The following is a 22,772-nucleotide window of genomic DNA, read 5'->3' as shown; positions in this document are numbered from 1 at the left end:
TGCCAAGAGAGGCAATTCATAGACTCAACACACTGGCCCAAGCTGAAATGAGAAAATATGTGAATCCAGATCGGCGTGACCCCAGCGTTTTAAAAAAGAAGCCGTGTGCACTGCTGCCACTTAATCTCAGATTTAAATACACCATAACCCTGCCTTTGTGGCAGGGCTGGATAAATAATTAAATGAAGGGTTTTTTTAACTGTGTGGGGGCAGGGGAGGAACATTAGTAAACTGTTGCTGCAGCCTGGATTTATGAACAGAAGGAGAATAAGAACCAACAGCCTAAAATAAGTTTTTTAAAGAGGAATAATCAAGCCGTCACAACCATTCAGAAGTGCTTCTCAAAATAATTAAAAACCACAGGATTGTGCAGCTTCTTAATAACGTGAAGGCATGGCCTAATAAGGAGTGGATTTTTATTTGTGCAAACTACTCCAGAATCCGCACTGGTCCTAACCACTTAGCACAGGAAGCTGCCTTAGACCGAGACGGAGCCTTGGTCCATTTGGTACAGCATTGCCTGCACTGACTGGCAGCGGCTTCTCCACGGTTGCAGGCAGGAGTCTTTCCCAGCACCACCTGGAGATGCTGCCAGGGACTGAACCTGGGTCCTGCAAGCAAGTCCTACGGGAGACTAGTGCCAGGACACCCTAGAAAGGATGACAGGGAATGCCCATGGAAAGGCACGGGCTTCTTCCTAATGGCCATGGAATCTCCAAATGCCTAGTGGCCATTTGGAGATTCCGGGCATTTCCATGGGCATTCCCTAGCATGAATTTTAGTACATATTCCCTAGAGACACAGGAAGCTTCTGAGTCACGACTCTTGGCCCATCCTACTCAGTGTTATCTACACAGACTGGCAGCAAGGTTGCAGGCAGGAGTTTCTCTCAGTCCTAGCTGGAGATGCTGCCAGGGATTGAACCTGGGACCTTCTGTGTGCCCAGCAGATGCTCTGCCACTGAGCTGCAGCCCCATCCCCCAAGTGGAATATCAGCAACAAACAGCATTCACGTGTATTCATCCATCCAAGTGCAAACCAGGGCAGACCCTGCTTAGCAAAGGGGACAAGTCAGGCTCACTATCACAAGACTGGGTCCCCCATTTCTCCTGTGAGGCAGGTCTGTCTGTCTCATCTTATTAACTGAGAGAGAGTCAATCCACCCATGAGTTGAAGACATTTCTGCTTGTGCATGGAGGTGGGGAGTAGGAACAGTATTTCCCTTGTGGTAGCATCCCCTTACTGCTTGTGGGGGGCCACTCTGGAGAACCCCTGAATATGGGAGGGGGTTTTCAGGGAAAACGACAGGGACACTGGAGGAATACCACATTTCCAAAGTAGCTCACACAGCAAGGGGAATAAGATGGTTCTCAAAGGGGCTCACATTGCAGTAAGACCCCAGCAACAGCCACTGGCAGGGAAGCTGTGTTCAACAGGGACAGCTACTCTCCCCCTGCGAACTATAAAAGAGTTGTCACTTCCAAAGGTGCCTCATGAATGTGTAGGGTAAAGTTTCAGCACAAGAGTGGAACAAGCCACATGGATGTCTCTCTTATCTGAATGTAGTGCTACCAGTTTGCTTGTATGTCTGATCACCGATTGTAATAAAGCTATGCATTCATTCATTCATTCATTCATTCATATGGATGTCAAGAGGCAAGGAGTTCCACTGACTGGAAGCACCAAAGGACCAAAAAAAAAAGCATGGTAGAGGAATCCACCAACAATTCAGGCAACCCTTCTGCTTGCACCAACACAAAATTCTAACACGTATATTTGATTCCTTCTGCTTGCAGACCTTTTTTTACTTCTTTTGTTCACTGTGGAAGATATTTTGTTACAACCTGTATAGTTAGTTTGGTTCACTGTAACCCAATGGTCTTGACAATATACTTTGCCCAAACTTGCTGTATTTACCCAAGACTAGGTTCTTTCAAAGTTCTTTGATGTTAGAAATCAGTGGGTCATCTCAAACAAGAGTCCCCTTCCTTTAGAGTAAATATAGGTCTAACCTGTATCTAACCTCTATTTTAAAGGGGTTCGTCTTAAATTCAGAGTAGTCTTGTATTTGGGTAAATCCCATGACATAAAATAGTAACCATGCAAAAGTTAGCTTTCATTTGCGAGATGCTTTTAAGCTGCCCTGGAGACGGCCGGCTGGGTGCCCTCTTCCAAGCTGTCGCCTACAGATCGCAAGCGATGGTTGCCGAGAAGACACCATCGCTTCGCTTCACTCGCTGCTAAGTGTGAAGGCAAAGACCAGCTCTCCCCTCTGCCCTCAATCTTTCAAACATTGGGGGGGGGGAGGGAATTAATATACAAAGGCAACTGACTCCGTTCCCTCAGTAAAGGCTTTATCTTTTTGTTTGATAAAAGCTGCACGCTGGAAAAAATTAAGACATCGGCCATGAACTGCGGAAAAGTTCACTCTGCAGGGGAAGTGAAGTGGATCAAGCCCAGCGAATACAAAAGGAGCTTTTCTCCCAAGAAGCTGTCAAATTCCAAAGAGATCTTGTTACAGTCATCTCAGGCGCTGTTCTCCACTTGCCAACGCAAACAGGTAGCTTTCTTTTCTCTGTTACCAGCCAAGTGGAGAGAGCGAGAGAGATGTAGGTCAAAGCGACAGCCCCACAATGGAGAGGGGGACGCAGGCCCTCATTTTCGGCTCTGCCGCTGCTGGCAGCGCCTCCCCGCACTTCGGATTGCCAGAGACCCCTCGAGGGGTCATCCTAATGGCCTTTATTTCGGTCTTTGTCGCTGGTAAACAAAGGTAATACATCAGCATCTCAGAGAATACACACACACAGACGCTCTAATGGAAAAATCCACCGGCAAGCCTTTCTCTTCAAGCTAGAACCGAATGTGCCCGTTTTCTGGCACTTGCGATGGTGTGCGGCTAGCCCAGCCATGATACCCCGACATCTCACATCCCTTTCCCTTGGTCTCCCTACTTCCTAGTGGAAGTACAGATGCTCTCCATGGCCACACCCCACGGCCACGGCCACCCCAACAGCCACACCCTCCACTTAGATAGATGCCATCTTCCATTACAAGAAGTCAAGGCTAGTTGTGGAATCTCACGCAGCTGGAAGCCCATGTGGCTATTCACCCAGAAGAGCAGTCTGGAATGGATTGTCTACCACAGAGGCTGGGTAAGGACATGCACGGAACTGGGCGGGGGTGGTTCGAAGGCGGTGTGTGTGGGGGGGTGCATCTTTAAGGGCAGGGGAGGGTGCACTTACTCCTCCCTCCGCTCCCCCCCCACCGGCGCTCCGTTTTTAAAAAGTCCATCATGGCGGCAGCTTACCTCTCTGCCACCCCATTTGCTCCCTTTACAAGAAGTAACTGGAAGCATCCAATGCGCCCACACATGCTGGGCACGGGCCTGCTGTGTGCACACCCGCGCGTCCGTGCCCGCCACATGCAGGACGAGTAAGTGCGTCCACCCCCACCCTTAAAGATGCACCCCCCGCCTTCGAACCAGCAGAAACGCCCGCCATTCAGAATGGTTCGGAGACCCATAAAGGGCCTCCGAACCAGTTCCGTGCGCATCCCTAAGGGTGGACGATACTCCTTGTAGCAGAAGACAAGACAGGGAAAATGGTAATAAAAATCAACTGCAATCCGATATTCAGTGATGAAGCAAACGGCGGGAATAGCAAGAGACGCAGATAATTTCCTTTGGAAAGCAAAGGGCTTTGCGTCGCTGCTGAGAGCCTGGAGGGAAAAGGGTATCGGGGTGGTGTCCCTGCAACCCTACACCACTGCTCCCTCACGATCAAAATATAGATCATAAGCGCCCTAGTGGAAACCTTCTTTTCCGGTTTGTGTTACTCCATAAGGGGGAGGGGGACCTAGCAAGAAGGTGCTTAAGTGGCAAGAATGGTCATGGAAAAGCCGTAGTGGTTGCTGCCTTCCTCTTCACCCAACTTGATCTTTTTGCAGCGTGGCTACACAGAGGCGATTTTGCTTCTTGCCTTAGTGGGGGGAGTGGTGGTTGCTAAGCATGCAAATAGGTCCAAGGGGAGGGTGGGGATTGTTGCAATAGCTGCTGATGTCACAATAGCACTGATGACACCCTCAAGCAGGGGAATGCAGCAATTCCCATATGCAGCTCCAAGAAGGAAGGAAGGAGGAGGGGTCTTTTCCCACCAGACACTCTTCCCCTGAGAGTGCAGGTTCTCCAAACACAGTATTTCACCTTCCCCTCCCTCCCAGTTTGCCAGCTTTCCATTGTCCACACTGACAAAGCTGTTCCGTACAAAGAGAGCAGAACAGACAGACATAGGAACACAGGAAGCTGCCATATACTGAGTCAGACCATTGGTCTTTCTAGCTCAGTATTGTCTTCACAGACTGGCAGCGGCTTCTCCAAGGTTGCAGGCAGGAATCTCTCTCAGCCCTATCTTGGAGAAGCTGCCAGGGAGGGAACTTGGAACCTTGATGCTCTTCCCAGAGTGGCTCCATCCCCTATAAGGGGAATATCTCACAGTGCTCATACATCAAGTCTCCCATTCAGATGCAACCAGGGTAGACCCTGCTTAGCTAAGGGGACAAGTCATGCTTGCTACCACCAGACCAGCTCTCTTCTCAGACATGTTGAGTTCTGAGAAATTGTGTAGATACATTTAAAAAATAAATAAATTTGGAGGTGGTGGGTGGGGGTGGTGCAGAGCTGCATCAGTACAGAGCAGTCTCCTGATCCTGGCACAGTGGGTAGCGTGAATGGTCTGACTCAGTGGGAGGCAGCTTCCTATGTTCCTAAGCCACTTCCAGGACCACCACTGCTTACACAAAGCTGCTCCCTCCTTAAGGTCAGCATCCGAAGCACAGCTGTAAGAAATCTATTGGTGGGGTGCATTACAGGCAGCAGTCACTCAATGCAAGGTGATTGGTGCTCTCTCCCTTTAGTCCGTGTTATTCCTGTGCTGGCCCAGATACATATTAGTGACGCTTGCTATGTGAGCAATCGTGTTCTAGAATGGTTTTATGGTCCAATTTTGTTTTACGGGTTTTAATTGATTGAGGTGCCTTTGGGATGAGGTGCGGTAGAAATATCTATATGGATTTTAACACATAAAATAAAGTATGCAGGATCTTACGCTGTGCAGCTGCACCCACAGAGTGACACTGAGGCAGGCATTGCACAGGATGGCACAGCTGGTCTTGCGTAAGTGAGCTACTCATGGCGTCACCCCACCAGGCCAAATAACTGGGACAGGCGTTCTCAAACTTGGGTGCCCAGATGCTGTTGGAGTACAACTCCCATCATCCCCTGCTGCAATGGCTGAAGACTCCCAGGAGATGATGGGAGTTGTAGTCCAACAGCATCTGGGCACCCAAGTTTGAGACCCCCTGGACTAGGGAGTGATCCAATGGGCATTCACAGATCGTCCTTGACAGGGGATAGGATTGGGCAGAGTTTTATTTTATTTTTTAAAATCTAAATCTACTTCAATCACAAAACGACTGCAGATGCAAGAAGCAAAAATTGGTATTCCTGCCAGAAGAAAATGGAGACATTCTTTTAGAGATACTGGGGTTAAAACTTGTTCCTGACATTTATAATATTCAGTGCTTAAAAAGAGAGACCTAAAACCTCACTGAAAAGAATAATTGCTCCCACAGGGACCAATTCACAGGTCACAGGTTGGTTTCCCTTTTTCTTCCCCCCTCCCCTTTTCTTTTTCTTTTTTTTGCATTTGACTGCAACTGAGTCGTGAAGGAGATTTTTCTGCAAAACCTGAACTTCGGCTTGTAGCACAATCTAGACTTGCCCTCCTGCTCAGCGATGAAGGCAAAGGGCCACTCTGGGAGCAGAGAACAGCTGCCCCCGAGTGCAAGAGGAACGCTTTACCAGCCCAGAGAAAGCAAAATTAAAAGGGTGCGGATAAATAACTTTTTAATAGGGCTGATTAATTTTCATTTTTCTCACGAAGAGGGGGGCTGTTGCCCCTGAGAAATAATTACCTGAAATTTAATTAGTTATGCCTATTAGTCAATGCAGGGGTTTAGCCACACACAGCACATTTATGCGGAACTGAAAGGAAAAGGGATTCAGCAGGCCACAATCCGAGGCAGCATCCCTCCAAGATAGGCTACGCTCATCTCCATGTTCTACCCCTCTGCCAAAGGGGGACTGAGGGTGGGGGACCCACACGGATGAATACTACTGCAATTAACAGGCGGGGGACAGTGCTTAAGGATTGGATCCAAAAAGTCTCCCAGACTAAATGTTCAGCGTTCTCCCTCTGCTACAGTGACACACCCCAAAAGCATTAATAAAGAGCTCATGGGCATCTCCACTTCCAATAAAGGCCTGAAATGTCACCCAGTGTGTTTTTCTAAACATTTTTGTTCCTTTCAAGACAGACCTTGCCAGGCCGATGAGTAGATTGTGGGAATGCTGCGGAGGGAAGTCTCTCTTGGTTTCAAGCAAAGCATCTGACCTAGTCTCCCATTCATTCTATCCTTGTTGACAAATCGGTAAAATCTGGGCTAGATATGTTTATTTATTTATTCGATTTCTATACCGCCCTTCCAAAAAATGGCTCAGGGCGGTTTACACAGAGAAATAACAAACAAATAATGTGGCTCCCTGTCCCCAAATGGCTCACAACCTAAGAAGAAACATAAAATAGACACCAGCAACAGTCACTGGAGGGTTGTTCTGCTGGGGCCAGGGGCGCAACGATAATAGGGCAAGGGGAGACAATTGTCTGGGGGCCCACTGCCTTGGGGGGGGTGCCCAGAGGCAAGTCACATGACTGACTCCCCCAGCCACACACCCGCCCGGGCTTCCTTCAGTTGTATCCATCCTCCAAAATTGATGTGGGTGTTAAGACCTGGAGTTACCAGAACAGCAAGTCTTTCTCTAGTACCATTAAATGACTGGCATCTTCCACAGTTTACAAAACCTTAAAAAAAAAATTAGGATGATGTTCTATTGTGGCACATAGGTGTGTGTGTGTGTGTGTGTGTGTGTGTGTGTGTGTGTGTGTGTATAAAAAAATAACTATGCTTTTTGTTATCACTATTCAGCCTCATTTAAGATTTCTTTACTTCATGAGCTGAGCTTCAGTGAGGGGGGACCCATTTTAAAATCATGTCTCTGGGCCCACTCCAACCTTGCTACGCCCCTGGCTGGGGCTGGATGGTCGAGACTGTGCTTAAAGATTGCTCGTGAATGTCAAGTGCCATGTCAATCTAGAGCAGGGCTATTCAACTTCTGCCCTCCTGCATATGTTGGCCTACAATTCCCATAAACCCTGACCACTGTGACTGGGAATTATGGTGGTTGTAGTCCAAAAACAGATGGGGAGGGGCTAAGTCGAGCAGCCTGATCTAGAGGGACGTATCCATTATCAAGTCACTGGGCTGTGTCCTGGGACCTCTGCCGTTCAACCTTTTTACAAATGACTTGGTTGAAGGAGTACAGGGCTTACTTATCAGCGTTGTAGCCAACATGGAGCTGGAGGGATAGCCAATATCTCGGAAGACAAAAACCAGGATTCAAAGCGATCCTGGCAAGCTCAAATGTTGCACCGAAACAAACAAGATGAAGTTCAGCGGAGACAAATGCGAAATCTTGCAATGACGTAAGAGAAAGCACATGCACAAGTATAGGATGGGGAACTTCTGGACAGGTGAGAAAAGGTCTTACTGAGAGAAAAACACGAGGAAATAGGATTATACTATACTGCACGTGAGAAAAGGTCTTACTCAGTTTCTTAGAAGTACATAAGCTGAACTACTGAGCCAGGAATTGGATGCAACTGAAACAAAAGCATGGAAGCTTTTTAACAGAGGCAGAGTGTCACAAGAACAGCCCTGCTGGATCAGGCCCAAGGAAGCCCATCCAGTCCAGCTTCCTGTTTCCCACAGTGGCACATCAGTTGCCTCTGAGAAGCCCACAGGCAACTGATGAAGGCACCCACCCCTCTCCTGCTGCTGCTCCCCTGCAACTGGTAATCAGAGGAATCCAGATCATGAGAAGGAATCGTGCCACTTTACTCTGCATTCGTTAGATCTCACCTGGACTATCTTGGAGATGCAGCCAGGGAGGGAACTTGGAACCTTCTGCTCTTCCCAGAGTGGCTCCATCCCCTATAAGGGGAATGTCTTCCAGTGCTCACACATCAAGTCTCCCTTTCATATGCAACCAGGGTGGACCCTGCTTAGCTAGGGGGACAAGCCATGCTTGCTACCACAAGATCAGCTCTCCTCTCCAGGGTCCATGGTGGACCCTGCTTAGCAAAGGGGACAATGCATGCCCTCCTCCCCATTCTTCTGTCCAGAAGTTACTGAGAGTTACTAGGTGAAAGACACACACACACACACACACACACACACACACACACACACACACACACACCTCTCTCTCCAGCATTGAGAGAGGTGGAGAAAAAATTCTCTCTCTTTCCTGCCACCCAGGATCAAAATGTGTGCACACCACTGTGCAATGCTAGCAAAACCTATGCGGCTATGCATCATTCAAAGCTGCATTCCACCAGCTGAAGTGTGGCTTGGAGGCCTCCAACTGTAGGAACATATAAAAGTTGGTGGACAAGGTCACCACATTAACTTTCGAAAAGGCTTTGTGGCAAGCAGGGGCTGGGCCGGCCAGTGAGTGAGCAGAGCTGCCTTCACTCTCCTTTGCCTCTCGGTGGGGGAGAGCGGAGTGTAAAGGTAGGCGCATCTGACAGCTTATTATTAATGGACCAAATTAATATTCTGGACATTCTGCTCTGAAAGCTGTCGACATTTGCACCCACAGAGCTCAATTATGCGGGATCTGCGGAAGCAGGAAGACGGGGCTTGACGTGTGCAAACTGTTGAGCTCCCCAGTTGCCTGGCCTGGAAAGGCAGCATCAAGCAAGGCCAGTCGGGGGCACATCTTGGTCTTTGCCGGTCCACAAGGATGGGAGGAGGGGGAGGAAGAGGAGAACCAGCAGCCAAGGAGGCCGCCATAACGCCCCATCGCCTTTTTGGAGGGGGAAGAGGCCCACACACCTGCCATTTTCACTCCTTGTTGGTAAAGGTAAATTAGACCCATGTTGGAAGACAACCCAGATCTTGGGTGCAAAGCGAGGAAAAAGAATTGAGCGGAACCAAGGTCCTAAATCAGGATAAAGTGAGGAAACTCGACCAGAGTTCAGTCTTTCAAAAGCAGAAAAAGCCAAGTTCAATTGCAGGCATCGATCTCCTAGTTAAAGAACCCCAGTTAGCAGGAGTGGGATGGACCCCAGAGAGCCACAGAAGGCAACCACAGAAGGCAGCACTGCGCTAGATGGCCAAAGGGTCAGTGGAATACAACTGCACTGCAAAGAGCCCCTGCCTGCTTGCATGCACATGTCGGTCTTGGACTGTAATAAAGATGGTGGATGGATGGATTGCATGCAGAAGGTTCCAAGTCCCCTCCCTGGCAGAGTCTCCAAGACAGGGCTGAGAGAGATTCCTGCCTGCAACCTGGGAGAAGCCGTTGCCAGTCAGTACAGACAATACTGAGCTAGATGGACCAAGGCTCAGACTCATAGGAACATAGGAAGCTGCCATATACTGAGTCAGAACCTTGGTCCATCTAGCTCCGTATTGTCTACACAGACTGGCAGCAGAGTCTCCAAGGTTGCAGGCAGGAGTCTCTCTCAGCCCTATCTTGGAGATGCTAGAGAGGGAACTTGGAGCCTTCTGCTCTTCCCATAGCAGCTCCATCCCTTAAGGACTCGCTAGAAGGCACCTTCCAGCCCTATCTTGGAGATGCTGCCAGGGAGGGAACCTGGATCCTTCTTTTCTCCCCAGAGCGGCCCCATCCCCGAAAGGGAATATCTTCCAGTGCTCACACTTCTAGTCTCCCATTCAAATACAAACATGGGTGGACCCTGCTTAGAAAAGGGGACAATTCATGCTTGCTGTCACCAGACCAGCTCTCCTCACTTGACAATGCAGGCTGCATGGATGAGTTAGGGCGGGAGCATTTGCAGTACAGGAAGTCAAGACTGGAAAGAGCTACACACCGGCTCCAAGGTGGCGAATCAAGATTTGCCTCCAGGTGACCTGGAGATAAGGAGATAACTGGCATACGCTCACCCCCACTTAAGGCAGGGAGGAGAGCTGGTCTGGTGGTCGCAAGCATGACTTGCCCCCTTAGCTAAGCAGGGTCTGCCCTGGTTGCATATGAATGGGAGACTAGAAGTGTGAGCACTGTGAGAGATTCCCCCGTGAGGGGATGGAGCCGCTCTGGGAAGAGCATCAAGGTTCCAAGTTCCCTCCCTGGCAGCATCTCCAAGATGGGGCTGAGAGAGATTCCTGCCTGCAACCTTGGAGAAGCCGCTGTCAGTCTGTGTGAAGACAATACTGAGCTAGATGCACCAAGGGTCTGACTCAATATAAGGCAGCTGCCTATGTTCCTAAATAATTTACTGTATAAGCAGTTCAGTAAAAATGTTTGTGGACCTCTGCAAGGCTACAAAAAGTTAGTATGATATTTACTTTACTTTTATATCAAGATGTCACTCTTTCAAATAACGTTTTTCTCTGTAACATACAAAAACAACTCATGAAAATGGACTGTTAAAGTAAGGGGAAATCTAATAATGTTTTTAATGGGCTCAATGATCAATGTTATCAGCATTCCTTCTAGGATTTAGATTGCTGTTATTAGTACTTCTTTTTTGGTATTCTACTTATTTTTACTTTTTTTGGTATATAAGGAAATGCTGTTTTTGATGCTTCGTGATTGGTCACAGACTGTAATAAAACGATGGATTGATATTATTAGCAACATGGGGAGCATTTTTCCTCCTTCCCTCTCTTTCAGGGGTTTTCAGACCTACAAAGGAGAAGTTACCAACGCTGTATTTGAAATGTCCCTCTTTTAGCCCAATTTAAGTAAAGTGTGCCTTTGGGTTGTCGACTCCTGGTGCCCACAGAGCCCTGTGGTTGTCTTTGGTAGAATACAGGAGCGGTTGACCATTGCCTCCTCCCACGCCGTTTGAGACAATGCCTTTCAGCATCTTCTGATATCGCTGCTGTCCGATAGAGGGGTTTTCCCATAGTCTGGGGAACATACCAGCAGGGATTCGAACTGGCAATCTCTTGCTCGCTAGGCAAGTCATTTCCCGCTGCACTGAAATTTGCTCTTTTCTTTGGCAAGCCAGAACAGTTGAGTACAAGGTGTACAATGAGAGGCTGGGAGCCTTTGGCGGGGGGTGGGGGTGGAGAGCAGGCCCTTGCTTTCCGAGTCTTGTGGCAGCAAGCATGACTTGTCCCCTTAGCTAAGCAGGGTCTGCCCTGGTTGCATCTGAATGGGAGACTAGAAGTGTGAGCACTGGAAGATCTTCCCCTCAGGGGATGGAGCCACTCTGGGAAGAGCAGCTAGGTTCCAGGTTCCTTCCAGGGACTTTGGTGTCAGCTCTGTATTTCTTATAACATTTAGTTCTGCTCTTAAAGGAAGAACAGAGGAAGCTGCCTCCTCCTGAGTCAGACCCTTGGTCCCCTTAGCTCAGTGTTGTCTGCCCAGACTGGCAGCAGCTTCTCCAAGGTTGCAGGCAGGAGTCTCTCCAGGCCCTATCTTGGAGATGCTGCCAGGGAGGAGGGAACTTGGAACCTAGATGCTCTTCCCAGAGTGGCTCCATCCCCTCAGGGGGGAATATCTCACAGTCCTCACACTTCTAGTCTCCCATTCATATGCAACCAGGGCAGACCCTGCTGAGTTAAGGGGGCAAATCATGCCTGCTGCCACAAGACCAGCTCTCCTCCCATGTTTAGGATGGCTAAACAGCAAGCAATGATTTAGCTTTCAGTTCCTTGAAAGGAAAGCATGTGCAGGAATCCTTTCTAATCTCAGCAGAGGAAGCAGAATGGTGAACTGGCTATTAAAGACCTGCCGACATACTCCAATCTTCAATTTCCCCCAGGCTGTCTGTCTGCTTGAAATGAAATCCTGAACTCAACAGGCCTCATTTCTGTGAAGGTCAGAAGACAATGCAACATCTGTGGTCATGTCAGGAACTATTGTTAAAAGAATTCACCTGTTGTTCAATCTGCCAGAATACAAGCTCTGGCACTTCTGAACGTCAGAAGGCTATTTCTAATTCTGGCTGGGATTTGCAGCACTTGAAAAGAATTTCAGAACTATCCTGAAGATGAAAACTTTGCCCTTTAACTTCAAACATTAACATATTTGAACAACTGCAGTCAGGATATTTAAACAGTAACATCTGCTACAAGTTCCACAAACAGAAAGAAGGGAAAAATCACAGGAGGGGAAAAGCCTCAGCTAGTCACTCTTTGGGTCCGTGCCTTTTTCTTTCTGTGCTCTTGAAAGAAAGAAAAAGGGATAAACGAAAGGTGTGAGCCATAATCCGTAAGAGAGCTCCACAGATATGGAAATCTAACACCGACAGATATGGCAGGGACTTCTCTGATAGCCTAAGTCCCGGTTTAGAAACCAAGGATGACACTGAACAGAATACTGAATAAAAGGACTGAATCCGGCCACTCAAGCTGTGAAGATGCAACAGGGTGGCAGGGAGAGGAAAGAGAGCAGAGCTATGCAATAAATCTCAAACGCCGGGGAAGAACCGTGCACGTGGGTCTCTGTATTAACAGCCTTGCCACTTTAAACAAGTCAGAGCTGAGACCTTGCAGCTTCTGATTTCCTTCATCCCACTTACATCATTTATTTTGAGACTTTTGAGATAAAGTCTCTTTGGGGGGGGGATCTATGACTAGATTAAAGGCAGGAAAGGGGTGGGGTGCAGCCCAGAGGAGCTCAGCATTAGGATGCTGGGTGGGTGGCCCCACTGGAGAATACTCAAGACAGACTTATTATTGGGACAAGCCTCCCTGGAAGTGGATGTGGGGTGGTGGGGGGGAGGAGATTCAAAGATGAAGTGGTGGTGAGGGGGGAAATAATTGCTTATCTTCCCCTTAACCAGTGTTCCTTCTAACAGAAAATCCCAGATGTTGTTGACTACAACTCCCAGCATCCTCAGCCAATGCCCACTGCAGCTTGGGATTCTGGGAACTGTAGTCAACAACATCTGGGTTTCCCTCTTACAGGGAACACTGCCGTTCAATGTCGCTTTTCAACAAATGTTCCCATAGCAGTTTACATAGAGAAATAAAAATAAAGAAGATGGCTTGCAGAAAGAGAGAGAGGGAGGGAGGGAGGGAGGGAGAAATAGATGTGGATCCTGAAAGGGTCATAAGTACAGTTATTGGAATATGGGGGCAGGTGGGGCCCCTGGCACTGTACCACCCCAAACCCCAGATGTTCCTCAAGGGCCCCGAAACTCCTGCACTGCTTTTACTCAAAACATCAATCTTTAAGACCATAGCAACAGCTGTGCTGGATCAGGCCCAAGGCCCATCTAGTCCAGCATCCTCTCTCCCAGTGGCCCACCAGATGCCAATGGCGAGCCCAGAGGCAAGAGGTGAAGGCATGCCTTTTCTCCTACGGTTGCTCCCCTGCAACTGGTATTTAGTGGCATCTTGCCTCTGAAGCTGGAGGTGGCCCACAGCCACCACACTAGTTGCCACTGACAGACCTGTCCTCCATGAATTTGCCTAAGCCCCCTTTAAAGGTCTGCTTCTCCTCTTCCCAGAGTAGGCATCAAACAGTGCATTTATCTTTATCTCCAGAGGATGATTATTAAGAACTAGCTGGGCCGGGTGCAGAGCATCTGTGCCTCTAGTTCTCCCCGCGCGCCCACTGCCCCCAATGCCGTTTCCTCCCCACCGCCCACTGCCATTTTCACCTGCCTGCCCACCCACCGGCGCCGTCGTTTCCCCACCTGGCTGCCCACCTCCGCCTCTTCCTTCCTTCCTTCCTCCCCCCGCCCGCCTCTGCCGCTGTTTCCTTCCTTCTTCCTCCCTGCCCACCCACTGCCCCTGACTTCTCCACCTGGCCACGGCACCATTGTTTTCCTGGGCTCGCCGGCCGGCCGTCGCCTCCACCATTTTCTTCCCCCCGCCTGTCTCCGTCGCTATCCTATCCGGCAGCTCTCCGAACTCTAGCAAGAGCTGCCATGCATGGGATTAGCCACGGGTTATATATAAAGATGTTTATATACTGTTTTTCTTCATCATCATCATCATCATCATCATCATCATCATCATCATCAAGTTTTGAGGGCACTTCACATTCTAACAGGAAACCCAAGGGAGACCCAGCAACAGCCACTGTGGGGGATACTGTGCTGTGCTGAATGGGGCCAGTTGCTCTCCCCTTCAGAATCCAAGAGGGGCACCATTTTGAAATGTGCCTCTCTGCCCAGTTAGCAAGGTAGTGGTTGGGTCAGGGATGGCCTTGACTTGAACAACATGCAAAAGCAGCCTGGCCTCCACAGCGCCACCTGCACTTGCTGGTTCCACTAGACCAGGGAGACCCGAGTTCAAATCCCCATTCAGCCATGAAACTCATTGGGTGACTCTGGGCCAGTCACTTCTCTCTCAGCCTGACCTGCCTCACAGGGTGGTTGTGAGGATGAACATAACCATGTACACCGCTCTGGCCTCCTTAGAGGAAGAGCGGGATATAAATGTTAAAATAAAATAAAATAAAATAAAATAAAATAAAATAAAATACAACTCATCCACCTGGCTGTACCAACCAAGTGACCAACTCCCTGGGTGCTCCCAGAGATCTGCCCCATGACGGGTGCAAGTGCGGGGGAGGGAGCAACCCGACTCCTAGAGCGCAACATGCCATCCTAGGCGCAACGGCTGCCCACCAATCACTGCACAGAGCTGAGCAACTCTGGGCGGGGGCCACAGTCTTGCGTCCCATTAGCCCTTTTACAGACAATTTACTTGTCCCCTAAAAGTCAAACAAATTTTTTATTAAAGCCGAATAAAACCAAGCCATAAAAAGCAGGAGAGCTGAATGCACACACAGTTAAACCTGACGCCAGCCCTCTACTCTACTGTATTATTGATTTGGCTTTATTTATGGCAGCTTAACAGTTCCGGATAAGCCCAGCTTCTTCCTGGAGCGAGGTTTCGGAGGCTGGAATAAAGCAGGCGATGGTTTCTATGGGGTCATGGAACTAGAGGTTCCCCATTGGGACCCCCAAGCCCTATTCTCTCCAATCCTAGGATTACCCAGCCCCGCTTCCTGCAATACAGAGTCTCTGTGAACAGCTACCTGGTCCTTTCCTCCACTCCACTCCAAAAGACAGCACAACACACACCTGCTATACTCCCCACCTCCGAACAAGTTACTTTCTGATCATGTGATGACAGCCAACAACCTGGATGGCTTGAAGAGGGGCTTGGATCACTTCATGGAGGAGAGGTCTATCAACGGCTACTAGTCAGAGGGCTATAGGCCACCTCCAGCTCCAGAGGCAGGATGCCTCTTGAGTACCAGTTGCAGGGGAGTAACAGCAGGAGGGAGGGCGTGCCCTCCACTCCTGCCTGTGGGCTTCCCAGCGGCATCTGGTGGGCCACTGTGAGAAACAGGATGCTGGACTAGATGGGCCTCCTTGGGCCTGATCCAGCAGGGCTGTTCTGATGTTCTCAAGTGCGGGATCAATATTCAGCCTATCCACCAAGACAAGCAGCTACTATTCTGTCTCCATGCTAGCCTGTGGTTGGAGAGGCAAAGGAGGAGGACATTCACGTCACACATCTCTCGCCGCACTAAACACTCACAGCCTTCGGGATGGGAAACCAACCGACCACATGAAAGCCAGTTTCCAGGACACGATGGTGCCTTAGCCAGAGAAAGGCCCTGGGTCCATTGAGCTCAACACCTTGGCTCTCCAACTGTTGATGGACAACTACTCCCCTCACCCCCAGACACCATTTATTTATGGCTGGGGATGATGGGAGTTGTAGTTCAAACACAGCAGGAGAGCCAACATTGCCTACCCCTGTTCTACAAGGACAGGAAGCAGCTCTCCGAGGTTGCAGAGGCAGTCTTCCTTCGCCCTTCTTGAAGATGCTGCCAGCAGGGAATGAACCTGGCACCTTCTGCATCCAAAGCAGGGGCTCTCTGACCGAGCTGTGGGTCCTCCCTCCAAATCTATAGGAAACGGCTTTATACTTAGCTCCTTGGTGCCTCTGTCTCCAGACTGCCTGCTCTGACTCGCAGCAGCCCTTCAGAGTTTCAGGCAGGGGTCTTTCCCAGGTCTATCTGGAGAAGCTGCCGGAGACTGGAGCGGGGACTCTGCCGCTGGGCTGTGGGGACCCCCTCCCCAACACGACCCCGCCCTCTAGCACGGCAGTGAAAGAAACAGGCCTCAAGTCTGGCTACGCAGATTCAGGAGGGACTCTCCGCGCCAACATTTTTCTCCAACAGAAGCAAGCAGCAGAGAGGACTGAAAGGGGCCCAGTGGCTGGGGGGGGGGGAGAGACCTGCCCGGTGCCCGGCCTTTCCCAGGGGGAAAAAGCAGTAAGACAGAAGAAAGCACACAAGCGGGCTCACTTTGAATATGTCTATCCGAGTCTCAGAATTTAGACTTCCTTGGTGTCGATTTGTTCACACAGCCTGGGCCATTTGTGGCTTAAACCTACCTACCTACCCATCCATCTATCTACCAACCACATTTTTATACTGCCCGATATGTACCTAGAATATGCTCCACTGCTACCCTTGGCCATGTAGCCCCTTTAGCCACCACTGGTTTATAAAACTCACGGAGCCCCAGTATTGATCAACAACAACTTATTTATTTTAACAACTGCTTTTTCTAAATCCAATATTCATTGGATATTTACAAACAAGAATTCCTTTGTTCTCCTAAGCAGGCACCTGAAGTCCTGTACAAGGCAAGGAAGTCGAGTCCTTCCAATCTTGCCCCCTTCCGGTCTTTTAAGAGCAATGCCCTAAAATCCCCCTCAACAGACTTCTTTTGCAAGTTCCTCTAAGCTTTATCCAACTTTGGTTCCTTTTAGGACAGCTGAAACATGTACTCGACTAAGTTGATTGATTAAAAGCCTCTTGACAGACAGACAAGGCACCCTGATAAATCAGCTAACATTTTTTTCTTTTAAAAAATCAACTTTTTTTTTTTTAAAAAAGGAACTTCTCAAAGTAGCAGTGGCAGGCACTATCTGAGAAAAAGCATCCCACCTTCAACCATTCTGCCCCCAGTTCTCACGCAAGAGGAAATTCCAAGATGGTGCCTACTACTATAATATACTACTATAATATACTACTATAGTTTTTTCTCCAAAACTATTGTTTCATCTGCTTGCAAATTGATGCAGATTTTAAGACATGAATTTTTATCCAATGGCCTACTCTTTAATTGAGCGAGCACCCTGCTTTCCCTTCGTTGTCACAAGGATGCCGGGAGTCCAGACTCAGCCAGCTCCATTCCACACACATTCCATTCCATCCCAAGAAGCAAAGCAACACAGATGTGGGCAGGATTGAGAGGTAGCTGAACTATCACCAAGGAAAGTGACACAGCAAACAGAAATGGAAATACATAAACAAAGCCAGCAATATTTGTTCCAGCTGTAGCAAGGAGCTAACAGAACACTCCAGGACATTTTATGGTGCCTATAAATACTCATGTACGTAACAGGCATAACTGTGATATTCACACCCATAAAAAGCTGCTTTATTGGATGCTATCAAGCAATAATAATGGCTATTAGGTATAGTTTCTGTAAATTACATAAAGAGTCGGCAAAGAGAATTATACTGCTTTAAACCATACCTAGAAGTAATCAAGCGCCATCTAATAATACAAATGAAATGCCTTCCATGTAATAAAATAATATGTCCAACACAACCTCGAAATGAGCTCATGTAATTGCCATTAAATCAGTGTCATCTGGCCCCATTGGCTGCATTTCCTGTTAACAGAAGAATACTTTGCAATAAAGGTGCCACAGATGTCGAAAAGGCACTCACCTCTCCAGCTCATATTCCTTCATGCCTGCTTTTACAGCTTTCATTACCTGTTGACACAAACATGAGATGCACCCTGAGAAATTGAAGAAATACTTCTAACTAGAGGGGGAGGGTCTTCAGGAGAAACTGCTCATTGCAATATCCCATGGACATGTTGGGGCACCTGGGAGTTCAACGGAGATCATGCACAAAGATCAGCCACTGTGCACTTTCACCAGGCATGGTGGGGAGTTGGAACAGCCTGTGAGGTCAGCCTAGACCAGAGATTCTCAACGTTGGGTTCCCAGATGTTATTGGACTTCAACTCCCATAATCCCTAACCAAAGGCCAATGGGGCTGAGGATTATGGGAGCTGAAGTCCAAAAACATCTGGGGACCCAACGCTGAGAATCCCTAGCCTAGACCCAGAAAACCAGACCATTCAGCAGCAGGGACGCCAAGGATGCTGGCAGCTGAGGCCAAGCACACCCAGATGCTGCTGGATCCCATGACCCTGGTGGGGGCCAGCCTCCTTTCCAAAGCAACCCTCCCAAGCTTTGAAAGTGGCATGGGGGTTGGGGGGAGGAAAGGGGGCCAGCAGCCACCTCTTCTCTCCTTGTGCTTCTGGTGAGCTTTGCAAGGTGTGTGAAGAGAGGCGCTCCTTACAAGGGTAAGACTGGTCCCAGAAAGCTACTTCAATAGCCGGGGGGGGGTGCATCTTGTTGCCTTGCGGGTGCCCCAACAAGTTTGTTTGTTTGTTTGTTTGTTTGCTTGCTTGTTGTTAAATTTATATACCGCCTTTCATTAAAACAATTCCAAGGTGGCTTACAGCAGAATTTTAAAACAATATTGTAAAAAAAAAACCACAATTAAAATATTGAGCTAAAAATATAAAACAAATCTGATCAGAAATTTAAAACACAAGCATAAAAACAGTACAAAATACAAAGAGCAGCAGCAGAGACAATCATATAAAAACCTGGGTAAAAAGCCAGGATTTAACATGCTATCTAAAAGCTGTGATGGAGACCGAGGAGCGAATAGCATTCCGGGAGAGCATTCCAGAGTCTGGTAGTGCAATGCATTCTGGGATAGTTATTTGGATCCTTGCAGGACTCAGCTCTCAATTTCAAAAATGGAGACTGCAGCTGCCTGGATAATCTGTGGAGTTTGCAGAGCCAAACAGAGGTCCTGCATGTCTGTGGAGACTAGGGTAAGAGCTTCAACTGCCCAGAGATGAAAGTTCAGGGCAGTACACAAACATACTAAATAAATAAATCTGCCCCCTGAAGCGGCTGCCTCACCTCGCCTCATAAAAGGGCCGCCCCTGCACTTCAGTACTGCATGCCCCAAAGATCTTGGGGTGCACCCTTCTTGAATAGCACTCCCCTCCCCATGCCACATGGCCAATTTTCCTCTTTTGAAAGGGAGGGAAATGGGCTCACGGCGAAGAATCCTTCTGCTGTCAAGGATCGCATTTCCCCCCAACATCATTTGGAGTGGCTACCTTCCAGGTGGGCAAAATGCAAAATCCGACTTATGCTGCCCCATCTCTGCATGCTCTCCACAATGTCCCGTGAAGAAGCACAGTGCCCCAGCACATGTGTTACAGCTGGCTTTGATTTTTGATTTGTCAGAGATGAAATAAAGACCTTTATGATATCTCAATGTCTTAAGGATTTGTGTACTACCAAGATAGTTAGCAAGTGCTGCAAGTCACTATTTTCATGAAATGAAGCTCACTTCTGTAGTCTTTATTCCCAGGCGAGTTGACAAGAATAGAAGAGAAGCCCTACTGGATCAGACCAGAGGCTGTCTAGAGAAATCCAATCCCTATTGTGGTCCACCGAGGCCTCTGAGAAGCCCACAGGCAAGAGGTGAGGGCAGGCCCCCTCTCCGGCTCTCACTCCCCTGCAAAAGAGATTCGGAGGCATCCCGCCTCTCAGCCTGGAGGCAGCCTCAAGACAAGCAGGATTTTAGCCACTGAAACCCACCTTTTAAAGTGGATTAGACAAACTCATGGAGAGCAAATGATCACTCTACCACTTTCAACAAAAAGGTCCTCAACATGTTTTAGGAAGAAACAACAAAAACTGGTCTCTGATGGCTAACCCAAATATGATTATTCATATATCACTTTTTAACAACGATGAACTTGCAAAGAGGTTTGCACAGCAGAGAAATTTGGGGCTGGGGGTGGGAGAGAGATATTCCCTGTCCCAAAGGGAACATAGGAACATAGGAAACTGTCATACACTGAGTCAGACCATTGGTCTATCTAGCTCAGTATCATCTTCACAGACTGGCAGCGGCTTCTCCAAGGTTGCAGGCAGGAATCTCTCTCAGCCCTGTCTTGGAGAAGCCAGAGAGGGAACTTGGAACCTTGATGCTCTTCCCAGAGTGGCTCCATCCCCTATAAGGGGAATACCTTGCAGTGCTCACACATCAAGTATCCCATTCAGATGCAACCAGGGTGGACCCTGCTTAGCTAAAGGGACAAGTCATGCTTGCTACCACAAGACCAGCTCTCCTCTCCTGGGGCTAGAAGTAGGGAGGAGATGACCAGGAAGACACCAGAAGCTACTAGAAAACATGTTCTGCCTGGATGCATAGGGAACATTGCTCTCTTCCCAGCTAAATATAAGAGCAACCACTTAAAGGGATTGAACAAGCATGCGTAAACCCGACTCTCAGTAGCCCAGTTCAGATATTATGCTATATTAGTGTACAGATGTCTGTATACTCAAACATGCGTTATGAATGACTGTACCTGTCTTAATTGTAAAAGTGAACCTAGATATAGGCCCTTCAAATTCATGATACAAAAAGGAAGTGTACCTGTGTTCAACATCACCTGAACCTGTGTAGACTGTACACTTGTTGTACGAGTGTTAACGTAATCTGTGAATGGGCCTACAGCTGGAAGACAATGCTACCGGAAAATGCCATCTGAAGCGAGACGAGAACCTGTCTCCCAATGACCCTGTGCTAACTGGAAGAGACCAGCAAGGTCCAGGCACACGGGAGAAGGCTTGCTGGTGCTGAGGAAGCCGGGCCCTGTGAATAGGCCTCTCCTCATCCCAGCCCTTTTGCTCCCTAAACATCAAGAGCCTGTTCAAGGGCAACACAAGGTGTATTATAGGGTTCTATTAGGAGCGACATTATTCCCTTATTTCGATCCAGTTTTTCCATTACTTTATTACCACCAAGCAATTCAGGTAGCTGGGAACATTCTCTGAAAACTACGGTTACACAAAGAGCAAAAAAATTATTATCTGTAAAAGATCCATTACCTCTTTATGAGCTTCACTGGAAATTTTATTGGTATAGCGCAGGACTTCCAACTCCATGTCTGTCTTAATCACGCGGCTTCAAAAGGAAAAGGAGAAAAGGGAAAATCAGGTTAGTAATTCTCCCGACAGCTCAACAATGATTAAGTCCGGAGCACAAAGCATAACCAGGTAACCTAATTGTAGTAACCAGACGCGATTCAAAAGGAGGCGGCTATTATGAGACTGCAAGAACAGAGGACGGGAGGAAATGAAATATTGGGCTGGCATTAACTTACTCTGTGTAGGATGAGCTGAAAACTATTTTGTTCTGTTTTGAGTCAGGGGGTGTAGGCTGCAGTTTGGCCAAACTGAGCAGGATACAAGCAGCAGGAATCTGTGGTGTGCCTGGACAGGAGGAAGATCTGTGGGGCCCGGTCTGTGGGGGAGCACAGGGGTGGGCCACTGAGTCCCTGATGCTTGCTGGGATTCTTGCACCAGAAATGATGGACTTTGGCCTAACGCAGCAGGGAGTTCCAGGGTTCCAAAGAAGGGCTGCACCACTTCGACCCTTCAGCTGTTTATGGACTACAACTCCCATCATTCCCAGCCACAGCAGCCAAGCATCAGGGATGGCAGGAGTTGCAGTGCAGCATTTGCAGGAGAGCTGGAGTGGTACAGCTCTAAAGCACAAATGCAGACTCAATGACTGATGGACGGGAACTATTTACACCTTAACTGGGAAGAGACCCCCAGGAATATACACTTCCTTTGTGCACTTTCAGACACAAATTGCACTTCAGAGAAATGGTGGCATTAACTGCCATTGGGCAAGTGAGAAAAAGATGACAGAAACGTAACGTCAATGCTCTATTGTACACTGTAGAACGTGGCACATTCTTCATTAGGACCAATGAAAATGTCGCAGCGCAGAATGCTGGTCTGGGGCCGCAATAAAGATCTTGTCTTCCTTGTAGTACTTTTGAATTCAACAGAACTCCACTATGGGCAGAATGTTGAGCAAAGCAAAAGAAGGGAAGCGGAGAGGAGGGGAGGAGGGGCGCACTATGGGAACACATCAAGGTCTGCAGTGTGCACCAGTCTGAAGACGGAGTGCAGAAGGTTAAGGAACAAACAGGAACAGACTGAATAACCCCATGCATTTCAAGCTTTGGGAAATAAGGCAATCTGTTAAGCCAGCCCACGTAGGAAGCTGCCTTTTACTGAGCCAGATCCTTCTTTCAGCTAGTTCCGAACTGACTCTACACTGACTGGCAGTGGCTCTCCAACATTTCAGGGGCCCTCCCTGGGGGGAACTGAACCTGGGACTTTCTGCAGGCAAAGCAGGGGGTCTACCTCTAAGCTACAGAAGTAGCCCTAAATAAGTGAAGCTGCCATTTACTGAGTCAGGTCACTGGTCCATCTATCTCAGTATTGCGTGCTCTGACTGGCAGCGGGTCTCCAAGGTTGCAGGCAGGAGTCTTTCCCAGCCCTACCCCGGAGAGACTGCCAGGGATTGAAGCTGGGACTTTCTGCACACAAAGCAGATGCTCTAAGACCAAGCTACAGCCCAGAACGGCTGGACTGTTGTTCCAAAGCTCCTGAGAAAGTTCTGCACGTTCTCTCTTGCTCCCTCATGACACAACCACCAC

At 48.5% G+C, this 22,772-nt stretch overlaps 1 protein-coding gene across 1 annotated transcript in view; it reads right to left on the bottom strand.

The window, feature by feature from the left end:
- Nucleotides 1–22,772, bottom strand: part of PEPD (peptidase D) — a 157,508-nt gene that overhangs the window by 77,308 nt on the left and 57,428 nt on the right. Inside the window, exons 8-9 of the mRNA XM_053271169.1 lie at nucleotides 21,145–21,220; nucleotides 17,873–17,919 (exon numbers count right to left, since the gene is read on the bottom strand). Of these exons, the coding sequence (XP_053127144.1) occupies nucleotides 17,873–17,919; nucleotides 21,145–21,220 (123 nt within the window). The remainder of the gene's footprint in view (nucleotides 1–17,872; nucleotides 17,920–21,144; nucleotides 21,221–22,772) is intronic.

This window comes from Hemicordylus capensis, chromosome 9 (genome assembly GCF_027244095.1).
Source record: "Hemicordylus capensis ecotype Gifberg chromosome 9, rHemCap1.1.pri, whole genome shotgun sequence".
Taxonomy (NCBI): Eukaryota; Metazoa; Chordata; class Lepidosauria; order Squamata; family Cordylidae; genus Hemicordylus; species Hemicordylus capensis.
Note: the sequence above shows the minus strand (reverse complement) of the source record. Positions and strands in the feature narration are given on the sequence as shown.